This window comes from Rhea americana, unplaced genomic scaffold, assembly GCF_003343005.1.
Source record: "Rhea americana isolate MKP2758 unplaced genomic scaffold, rheAme1 scaffold_88, whole genome shotgun sequence".
Taxonomy (NCBI): Eukaryota; Metazoa; Chordata; class Aves; order Rheiformes; family Rheidae; genus Rhea; species Rhea americana.
In genome coordinates, this window is record NW_028187066.1 from 1,876,940 (window position 1) to 1,888,962 (window position 12,023).

A 12,023-nucleotide genomic window follows, 5' to 3' on the forward strand; every position below is an offset into this window, starting at 1 on the left:
AGGGCGGGGCCGAGGCCTTGGGCGCCCGTGGTGGCGGCCTCCCCCCCGTCCGCCGCGAGGCCCCGCTGGCGACGGCCATTTCCTCGGTGGCTTGTGCGGGCCCGCAGGCCGCCGCGGTGATGGCGGCCGGCGCCGCGCTGCTTCCCCGCGCTCTTTAGTCCCGTTAGATAGGGAAACTCTTCCCAGAGCGTGTTTCACGGCGTGACTAACGTCGTGTGCCCCATGCCGGGCGGGCAGAGGCGCCTGAGGGCGGCCCAGAGGAGTAAGGCAGCAGCGGCCCGGGAAGGGCAGGCCGCGGTTCTGCGCCTAGAGCCGCCGGCTGAGCGGCGCGGGCGCTTCCACCTCCCCGCGGCGGAAAATTCCTGTCGAGGGTTGCCTGGTGCGTTTGGCATGAGTAGAGCCGTCGGTGGCACTGCTCGGCTAGGAGCGGCTTTGTAAACGGGGGGTCTTCGTGTTTCGGAAATACAGAGCATGTTGCTCCGGGCGGCGAAGAGTGGAACCCGTGGGAGGCCGACGAGAGGAACGAGCAGGCCGCCTCGCAGCAGAGATACGAGGCGCATCTTAAAGCGATCAAAAGTGTGAGGTCTCACCTAGAACAAACCAGTCTTAGAGTGCAGATTTGGGGCAAAGCAGCAGTGGGTAAGCACATGTAGTTAATATGTCAGGCGCTTAACCTTTCTGATAYGTTACTGTTCTCAGTTTCTTTAAATTTCTGTAATTCGTATATGATTAAGTAATGTGGGTATCTGCAAATGAAAAGCATTGAGAAAGTGGTAACTGTTACTCAAAATTATGTTGACACTAACAATAACAGCAGTTAGGCTCTGGTTCTTAATATCAGTTCTTTTAAAGACCGTTTTTTACATTTGTCAAAATGGCACAAATGGCAGGCAAGCGCTGTTACTTGTTAAATTGAATGTAGTTCATAGTAGGACAAACACAGGTGCAAAGAATATCTTTTCTCTGTCGCATTTACGCTTTGTGAAATAAAGCATTGTATGGTGGGGAATACAACACTGTGTGTACTGTAATACAGCTACCACGGATAAACTGTGGCTCAAGCTCCTCTTGGCCTCTTTGACAACTGCTGAAGAGATTTCATTGTTCTTATGTCATTTTTTTTTGAAAGTGTAAAATGTTCAGCTTCAGTTGAACTTTTATGTGGCATTGTAGAACACATTGGTGTATTATATGTTGCCGCATTCTCTCATAAAAATTTGATGTATTTCACAAAAGCTTTCAAAGAATTACATTTGTCTATAAAATGATGATTAATATTTGTTTATTTTTAAGTGTTATGTGTACTAAAAAGAGATGCTAACAGAAATGATAGTGTGGTATGCCTTCATACTGACTATCTTGGTTGCCAAAGAATCYTTTTAAATGTCTTGATGTGTGTAAATACTGTCTTAACTAATTCCAAATTAAATGGAGTTTGGTGAGAAAGCCCATATTATATAGGGAGCTCTGATATTTCTTTAGCGAATTCTTATGTTATTACATGCATTTTTGTCTCCTAGAAAAAGTATTTTACAGGAACTGTAAAGTAGGCAAAATGTATACATTCAAGTTCTCCATCGTATCTTCATCATTTATATAGGTCTATACCTTTGGCAACATATTTTTGAAGGGCTTCTTGAGCCAGCTGATGTCACTGCACAGTGGAGAGAAGGAAGTCAAAAGGCAGGAAAAACGCGTTTCAGGTACAAGCTGCATGATATTGGCTTAATTTGYGTTAACTTTAATCTATATGTTGGAAACTTAAAAGAATATGAGAAGATACACAGGTTCATTGTTTTGTCCATTTCCTCAAAATGGCAATTATTTTAATACCATCATTTGCATATATGTTAAATTTTTAGTGTTTTGATACCTGAGGAGCTTTTTATTGGTTTTAACTTCAACTTGGATGCTAGCTCCTATGGAAATGTTTGGTTTACATCAGTTACTAACATAGCAGATGTTAAAATTTGACAGGCTGGTAAGAATTTGTTCTACTCTCTAGTCAAATTAGGAGTAATTTTGTAGTTTTTTGTGAGGAAGAATTACTGTATGAGTTTGGCTGCTTACTGATAAGAAAACTATTTTCTGAAATATTGACCTCTATTGTCCGACAGAGTCGCAGAATTTTGGGGGTTGAAAGGGACCTCTGGAAATCATCTGGTCCAATCCCACTGCTCARAGAGGGTCAGCTAGAGCAGCTTACTCAGTACAGTCAAGTTTTGGATATTCCTAGAGATGGAGACTCAACAGCCTCTTTGGGCAACCTGTTCTAGTGTCCAGCCACCCTCACAGTGAAGAAGTGTTTCYSTTTTTTAAGATGGAATTGCCTGTATTGCAGTTTGTGCCCGTCGTCCCTTGTCCTGCCACAGGGCAGTGCTGAKAAGAATCTCACTCCATCTTCTTCACATGCTTCATCTTTCTCTTCTGTCTCACTGGAGGATATAGAGCAGGGAGAGTCAACCTTCATACCATTAAGTAATGACATTCCCGAATTGCTGTACTTTTGAGAGTCGCACTTTTTTACATTCTCTGCTGCCTTCCCCCAGTCTCAGTCCCTGATAGCCCCAGTTGTTCAGCAGTTTTCTTCTGTCGCATTCTCCTGTTGCCTTTATGCAAATTACAACCATCTACAGTCATTTCAGATCACCGAGTGAAAACATATCAGTCCGCTAACAAAGTAAACTAACAAAGATTTCATAACCTGACAAAGGAATTCCTAAAGAACATAATCTTCCAGAGTCCTCTAGACTCTCAAGGCAGCCTACATCCTACTTCTTCCTGACCTGTGTAATTTTCTTGAATCAGCATCCCACATTTAGACTCAGCACTATGCAAGCACAGAAGACCATACCTGCTATCCAGCAATGACTGCRTTTTATATGTTTGCTGCGCTTGTTGTCTATGTAACTCCGTGGTCCTTAACACAGATATAGTAGTTTACTTGATCTGTGATCCAGAGGCCTGCTGAGGTAGTGCACTGGGTCACCAACAGAAGCATAGAGCAATTGAGCATATGCAAGCCCTTGCCCTCCAAAAACCTTACAAAAAGTCGTGAACCATGAGTTGTACCTAATACCATGAACAGAAGACACAGTAAGTGTACAGTTGAGAAGCAACTTCATCTGCTTTTGTGATGCCTAGGGCACGTTAACCATACACGCAAGGTAGAGCTGCTCACAAGCCTTGCACATAGTGACAGGTACTTTGCTGAATGTTCTCACTATCTTCCTGTTGAAGCTGTACCACCAAGTCGTAAACAGTGAGAGCTTTCACGTGGCCGATGGGAAAAGAGTTGCGGAGTTTTGTGTAACAGTTAAGGCATTCATCTGAAAAGGGGAAACCTTTGTTCTCATCTCTTTTCCCGGGGCGAACAGAACAGGTATCAATGTAAGAATCACTCTGCCAGTTCAGACCAGTGGTCAGTCTAGCAAAGACTTCAGGCTTACAGTCATGGTGGGAGATGCTGTTTAGGGAGATGAGGTGAACCTGGCCACTGTCTGCAGTCTTTCCTCCTCATCTTCTTCCAGTTTAGGGGTTAGGGATGCTAGGAATTACATTCCTACTTATTCCCATTAGTGTGTTTTTATAGGCCTGTTACCTGTTACCCATAAATTTGTCCCAGTTCTTTTCTGAATCTGCTGTTACTGTCTTCCGTAACAGCCTTTGGCAGCAAACTGCAGATAYTCACTATCTGCTGTATCAAAGTGGACCTTACCACTTTTAAACCARTATCCAACTAGTTTCTCTCCTGCTAGAGTTGCACCAATGCAGGATTTGGTGAATTTACCCTCTCCACCCAGTCTTCTCCGAAGTGGAAGAGTCTCTGCCTGTAAACTCTTTCCTCCTAAAACTGCTTCTCTGTTCCCTCAGTCAATTTAGTTGCCCTATTCTGTGTATATCCTCATTCCTTTTTCTCCTTCTTGAGATGTGGAGGCCAGTTAATACACAGTAATCAAGAAGAGAGCTTGCTTGTTGTCTTCAGTGGTCTTCCAGATAACACTAGTTGGATTTTCAGCTATTGCTGCACAGTGAGTGAGTGATTTCAAACAACTGTTAACTTCTCTATTTGATAGAATACTTCGTGTATTTTACATTGTTTCTTGCTACAGAGAATGAGTTGGGTGTGYGAATCTTCTCTGCTATGTCTTTGTCATATGTTGAATGTCTTTTTTTTAATACCTTTGTCATCCAGTGGTCCTGCCAAATCTGTAGCTGTCTTCCTGGTTTTGATATATTTACAGAAMCTTTACCTATCAACTTAAGCATCCTTTTACAAGACAACTTTCAAATTGCTTTTTAGACTCCTTAATTTTCTGTTTACATTTGATCTGCCATGTTTTGTGAGCTTTCCTGTCCTCCTTATTTGGACAAGCTTTTCATTTTTTAAAAAAATGTTGACCTTTTCCCTTTGACAGCCTCCTTGACTTTTCTCTTGGATTGCATTGTTTTCTTTTGGACTTGTGGCACACAATTGACTTGGACTTCTTATACAGTGTTTTTCAACAGCTTACAAGCTGCTTGCAAGCTTCTTGTTGTTTAGACAGACTGTTAAGGGTTTTCTTCTTCATTTTTACGTAGTTCCTTTATTTGATATTGAATATCTCTGTGCTGGATTTATTTGGTATGCACTCTCCTGCTACAGTATTAAGCTTAATCMTATTATGATTGGTGTTACAGGGTGGCAGACCTTTGAACTAGGCCCTGGATATTACTGAAGACCYAGTCCAGAATAGCATCTTTTCATATCAGTACAAAGAATAGGAAGGAAAAGCAAGGAATTTCTAGGAAACAGTAATTCATTCAGTACAAAATGTAATTTCTATACCTCATCCTGATGAGGCATTAATCCAGTCTGTATGTGAGTAATGGTAGTACTACTGCCTGTCTTAATTTTGCAGCTTCTCTGATCTCCTTCACATTTCCTGATCACTATTTTTTTTATGATCAGGAGTTAATAGTACAACTTTAATACTGTGTTTTATTACTGGAGTATGGGATTTCCATAGTAGTGCTTTTTTTTCCCCAGTGTAGTTTTATGCTATTAAACTTCATGTTTTTCATCATATGAACCAATGCTTCCCCTTCTGTATATCCTGTTATTTCTGTGAAGCTGAAGGCCTTGCACTATTGGGTCCATTGACTGAAACCCTTTCCCCTCAGGTTTCTTTTTACAGGGTGATGGTTGGATAGAATACATATCTTATTGACTGCTTTAGGCATTCTGATGCTCTGAGTGTTATCGCCTAAGAATCCCAGTGATGAGAGTGTGCTACTGAGGCAGTTGCAGTCCTTGTGCCCTATCGAGTATTTTTGCCCTGTATTTTAAAGCTAGGATTTAAGCCTTGACCTGACTTATATTTAAGTTATTAAAAGTCTTGGGTCCAAATCACTCATGACCCTTGTCTCCGGAATACACTCATGAGCCAGGAGCATGTCAGCTTAGCTCAGGTTCAGAACACACTTGCTTAAGGCTACTCTGTTTCAGATATCCTCACTAGAATAGTTTTTGCTGCTTTTTCTGTGAATTTTTTTTCCTCATCAGGCATGTTTATCCTTGAATTGAAATTAGYTGTCAACCTAAGCACTTCAGAGGTTAATTTAGAATAAGCATGCTTTTTAAGTTTAACTGGTAGTTGAAAGCCTGTAGTAATGCAGAAGACCTAAAAAGAAAAATAAACTCCACTTCATGGATTCCTGAAAAAAGGTTTGCAATTTTTTCCCTCACCACTCTTTTTTCCCAAGCTGTGTAATCACTACCACTTCGAGTTCAGTCGGTAGTCGTAACACAGCAGTTAGCTGAAGCAGGAACCGGCAAACATTCATTACTTTGTGACAGTGCRTTAATGGCAATTAGGATTTTGTTGTATGACTGAAATTCCTCTGTAGAATAGTGTGTGCAAGACCTAGAAACGCAGTTTTATACTGAAAATGTTTGTGCTGCTTAGCTTTTATCAAAGCCTGGAGTTAAATCCAGGTTATACAAGCAACACGAGTTTACCTTTAGATGAATACCTCTATGTTAACAGATTCTACACTAGAATCAGATTACACCGTCTCTTTGTTGGTCTAACCCTGACTTACCCATAATTACACAAAAGATTTGTAATACACCAGACCATCCAAACAACTGTTTCACATAAGAGTTTTTCTTAATATACTGTTACAGATTTTGGGGGAGGGTTGTCTCTCTTATACTGTATTTGTCGGTTATTTCTGGAATGAATAAAAAAGTTTGTCATTTCGTGCGTAACAAAGCACATCCTTTTTTTTTTTTCAGTTGATTGATTTATCCACGTGTCAATATTTGAATATGGTATTAGTTCTGATTTGTTGAAAAAATACCCTATTTCCATTTAAGTCTAAATCTCCTTATTTTGCAGAATAAAGCGAAAGGCAAGCTTTATTTCTGCGTTATAGCTAGACATTAACAACAGGAATTGTTACATAGTTGCATGGTTACATTACAGTATAGTGCATTGACTTTATATAAGAAAAAGTCCCTAGAGTACAGACTGTGTAGTATAGATTTTTAGAGGATTAGATAATGTCAATAATTCGTCTTAAAGATATTTGGTCTTTAAATTTTGCTTTTCACAGCTTCATCACTGGTCCATCTGTAGTTCCTGGGTACTTCACAGTAGAAGCTGATAATGTTGTGCTAGTTCTGAATGGAAGAGAAAAAGCAAAAATCTCCTACGCCACTCAGTGGTTGCATTATGCACAAACTTTAATTCAAACTCGCAAGATACAGCATGTTGCTGTTGTGCTACTTGGAAATGAGCAGTGCAACAATGAATGGATTCAACCGTACCTGAAAAGAAATGGAGGATTTGTAAATCTACTGTTCGTAACATACGACTATACGTTGGTAAATGAAGAAGATATTTTCCAGTGGCCTTTAGGAGTAGCTACGTAAGTGCTATAGACACAAATTATAGTTAAGACTTATTTGTTATGCATGAGGAATGGAAAATACCTCTGAATGTTACTGCACTGTCCAAAATGATTATACTCACTAAATTTTGGAACATGATTCTATTTGATTTTCTAAATCAAGTGTTAGAATCTATAGAAATTACATTTTGAAATTAAAATAATAAACAAGAATGCCAGGATTTAGCGAGCCCTATAAAAAGCGAACCTTTGTCTAGTTTTGCTTTTGTTTCTTTATTTTTTCCTTCAGTAGATCTGTTCTTGAAATCTATTATAACTGCTAGTGTAATATGGGGATTTAAGATTTTTATATAATCAGGTTTCAACTAATGCTTGTTTAAGACAGGAAAGGGTTAGTACTGGTAATATGTTTGGGGTTTTTTCCTTTCTTCTGTGTCTCAAAAAGAAATTGCTTCTGCCTCCTTTCTGTAATTGRTATACTCTAGTGTTGCAGTAAGATGCAATTCTCCAGTAGCCCAAGCTGGTTTAACTGCTTCCTCACAAAAGCTTTTTGCTATACTTAGTGCTCAGGCTAGTTATGTGGAGTAGAAACAAGTTTAGTTCAGTTAGATGTGTCTTTTCCCAAGGTATCCCCTTTAACAGAGTTATTCAAGTTACAATGTTTTAGCTACTCATAATGGTAATCAGAGATGAAAAGAATGCATGATTATTTTTATATATACCTTGTGTTGAATTTGAATTTTCTGTCTTGTATGGAGGTTGTTTGAAACCTGTCTGGAGCTTTATGGTTTGGTTGGTTACCACATCCTGATGTTATTACATTTTTTTTTTTAATTCAGTTTGATCTATGCAGGTTGCAAAAAGATGTTTAGGCCAGATCATTCATTCAGCAGCACTTTGTCCTAAATTGGTGCTACCATTTCCAATGCTTTTCCCACAATAAGTTAAATACATTTATCTGCTTTATAAAAGAGAAAATGTTGCGGATTTTGACAGATTTTTATACATAGATTAAATTTGCTCTGTGTCATTAAAATATTGTAAATTTGGATTCTTGAAAGTGTCTGAGAGTTAATGGAATTAGAGTTTCTAAGCAAAAAATACTTGATTTTTGAGGCACCAAGATTAAGATGACAATTGGCTAACAAAGCAACAACAGTTACAGTAGTAGAATGGAGAAAGATAAATCAGGTGTCAGAATGGGGCTTTTTGAATGTTTATGTAAAAGCAGAATAAGCCGTGAGAATGGGCAAGGTTTTCCAAACRAAGAGAGAAAAGAAAGATGTAGTATGCTGCAAAAACATTTGGTATGAAGAAAAGTAATTCTCTGAGAATAGTGAATTAATATTTCCAGTTCTCCTTCTTGTTTGAAAGGACTGTTCATCTAAATTTGGAGAGATGAAGAAAGTGAATATGTCTTCGGGACCATTAAAGTTGATTAAGAAGTCAGTGAGAGATAAAAGGAAATAGAGATTAGCTTTGAAACCAGTAAAGAATGAAACCAGGATACAACTTTCTTAAAAAAAAGAAAAAAGAAAAAAAAACTCACTGCAATAATGTAAAGAGAAACAGCAGGGAAATAGTACAGTGATCTATTAAAAATAATGAAACTAGAAGCAGTGTCTATCTTAATTTGAGAATGTGAAGGAAAAAAGGGAAGACTATTTACCATTTACCTGCTTCAGAAAAAATACTAAATAAATTTTATATAATTAAAAAGTTTGTACCAGCTCCTCAGCTGAAGYAGTATTTCACTAGCTGTCATGTTGAATAAAATTGGTGATTTAAGAGTAGCCAAAAGATTAGATTGGTGTAGTCCACAAAGATCAAAGTGAAATATTCCTTTGAGAAGGTACCAGTGGTATTTTCAGTTGATAGGCATATTCAGCAATTCAGGTAGCTGAGACATTGACTCCATAATAACCATTAACCTGCCCATTTCAGTCAAAAACAGTATTTGCATTGAGAAAAGCTGCTTTTGAAAAAACATGCATTTCTTAAGGACATTTTATAACATATATACATAATTTCTTTGATGCTAAGATGAGATGTAATCTTTTAGAATGTCTGAAAAGAGCAGAGGCCACAAATAAATAAAGATCAACATTTAGGTCAGGATGTTTACTGGTTTGCTAATGGGTCTGTCTGTAGTTACAGATTTGGAATGCTAAAATAGRTATTTTTAACTTTAAAACCTACTACAGTAAACATGAAAAGATGCAAAATGTTTTTTCTCTGACCTAAAGCATATCATTATCTAATGTGTGTGTTCTCGTTACAGCTACAGAAATTTTCCAGTTGTAGAATCCAGCTGGTCAATGCTACATGATCCAAGATCGTATCTGTGTAATTTTTTAGGAACAGTTTATAAAAATTCTTCTAGGGAAACCCTGTTGGAAATTCTGAAACGGGATGGGCTTGATAAACTTTGCTGGATTGCAGCCAGAGAACAGTAAGAGCTTTGATCTACTTCATGAAAATACTCTGAATTTCCTTCCTCATTCATTATTACTAACCTTTCTTCAATCTTAAATAGTTCAAATAAAGATAACCAGTCATAAATGAAACAAAGAGAACAAGTCTTTTTGTGTAGGTCTTGAGTAACAGCCTTGATGTTGCAATATCTTACRTAAAGCATAATGGAAAAAATCCTATATGTATTTACTATATAAAGACAGTCATTTTGTTTTTAGACACATTTGATTGTGGTGGGAGGAAACATACTTGTCTTGCACATTATGCATGTTCATGACCTACCAGAAAAAAAGACGATWGTGTTTTGTTGAATTAGTTCTATAAAAAAGAACAGATTTAATCTTTTGTTTCAAGTAAGTAGACAGATCTTTTGACTGATAGAAGTAGGGTTCTGATTGTATTTATTTATTTTCCCAAGCAACACTTGTAAAATGTTTGGTAATAGGCACAGTTGTGCTTAAGAAGACCGTGGCTGTGCTGACAAAGAATCTCAGACTTTATCTGTGGCATAAACTGTTTTACAAAAGTTCCAAAGCACTCTAGGCAGACTGGTAAGGTTGACAGATTGCTTTACATCATGATTTTTGAAGAGTAAACCTTTACGGATTTAAAATATTCGGGGCAAAAGGATTTCCTTTAAAAATCCATCAAATGTCTCCCAGCATGTCTGTTGCTGAACTCTACTTTGAAGTAAGGTGATACATGCTTCATGTGAATAATATAAAAGTCTTTAAAATGAAGTTTCAATTTGTCTCTTATACTTCTAAGTACTAATTTTTTTTTAAAGCACCATATCTAAACAATGTTATCATCTCTTATTAATAGTGATTTTCTGTAAATATTTTTAGAAGACTATTCAATAATAYTTAGGTTTAAAAATAAAAGCCTATTGCTGTGTGTGTGTATGTAAAATGTTTGCATCCACATGTTCATAAATTTCMTAAATAATTGAAATTATAGCATGTCTCTCCCTTTCATTGTAATACATTCATGCCTGTCAAAAATGTTAATTTTCAACTCCTTTATTTTCCTAGATGGCAGCCTCAAGAAACAAAGGAAAGTTTCAGAAGCTATCAAGATGCTTTACTGCAGAGTGATCTGACATTGTGCCCAGTGGGAATAAATACAGAATGCTATAGAATATATGAAGCTTGTTCATACGGATCTCTGCCGGTTGTAGAAGATGTAATGACACCAGGTGACTGTGGAAATTCATCAATGTATCACAGTGCTCCATTGCAATTACTGAAGACCATGGGGGCTCCATTTATCTTTATTAAAAACTGGAATGAGCTTCCTGCTGTTCTAGAGAAAGAAAAGAAAARGAGCTTACAAGAAAAGATTCAGAGGAGAAGAAAACTGATAGAATGGTATCAAAACTTTAAAGCACGGATGAGACAGAAATTCATTAATACTTTGGAAAATTCATTTTTATCCAGTCATAAAGGATAAATTGCCCCTTTTGGAAATCTAAAATAGATTGAAAGCATAATTTCCATTAACCTTACAGTGAAGTTTTTATACAAAAAAAGAAATCTCACAAAGCATTCCTTTTGATATCATCAGAGTTGCACTAGTTTGACCCTCCATCCTTAACCATTTTCAGAGGGGATATTGACTTGGAAGGGTAGTAGTCTGGAGGGATGACAACAGTAATTTTATTGCTGATTTTACAATTTCCATGTTGTCTTCTTGACTTACTAAAAAAAAAAATCTGTTAGAATATTTTTGAGCGTGTGAACTTCTTAAACCCAACGTGAGATCAACATTTGCATTTGAAACAGAAGAGTGAAAGATGAATGGTACAGAGGAATGTATTATGAAGACATAAAAAAAGTATGGTTATTGCAAATTTACCAGGTATAGCACAGTCTTTAAGATATATCCTGGTAAGTGTTTGTTTTGAAAATGTGAACTGTTTATTTGATTGACATGCTTCATTTCTAAGAAAATAGCCATAAAGCTAATTAAGCACTCTATGTGGAATAAAGATACATATTTAAAGGTAAAAACGGAGAATTCTTTCTTAAACGCATTTAAAAGCAGTATGTTTTTCCTTTAATATCAGTTATTGAAATATCTTCCTTTCATTTCTGTTTAATTTTAAGAYGTATCTTTCTGAAGTTATTTTGAGGAAGCATTCATTGCCTGCAGTTACAGCTGTTTTGAACAGTAGGTCTTAAACCTRCATGTAGCTTAACTCATTCTCAAAATCTGCTGGAACAATCACCTCCAAAGGATGGTAGAAGTGTAGTATTACATGTTCTGATACTACGTGTACAACAATGTCAAYATTTTTCTTTAAACATGGCTAAAGGAATCTATTATTCTTGTACATCAGAAATTTGTTGTTATCTTTTCAGTGAGTTAGGCCAAGTTGCTTGACTTCATACAGAACTTTGGCATCCTGAAAGTGTTAGAGCAGCTTGTGTTCTCTGTCTTTGAATATCTATATGCCATATGGGTTCAGTCTCATATGTCATATGTCATTGCAACTCTACTGCTAAATAATATTCATTATTGTAACGATGCCATTATTTTTGGAATATCATACAGGAAGATTTATTTGATGTTTTTCAGTTTTCTTGCATCACATCCTGTGTAAAAAATTCCACAAGTAGATTTTAGTTTGCTAAGAACAGATGGTATTC

The 12,023-nt window shown here is 37.2% G+C and overlaps 1 protein-coding gene across 1 annotated transcript; it reads left to right on the forward strand.

Annotated features, from left to right (window-relative positions):
- The first annotated feature begins 222 nt into the window (after positions 1-222).
- On the forward strand, positions 223-11,384 carry RXYLT1 (ribitol xylosyltransferase 1). Its single transcript, XM_085323839.1, has 6 exons — positions 223-297; positions 399-639; positions 1,601-1,703; positions 6,601-6,915; positions 9,179-9,349; positions 10,407-11,384. Exons 1-6 carry the CDS (start codon positions 223-225, stop codon positions 10,822-10,824), a joined length of 1,323 nt encoding a protein of 440 aa, XP_085179965.1. The 3' UTR covers positions 10,825-11,384.
- The last annotated feature ends 639 nt before the right edge of the window (positions 11,385-12,023 follow it).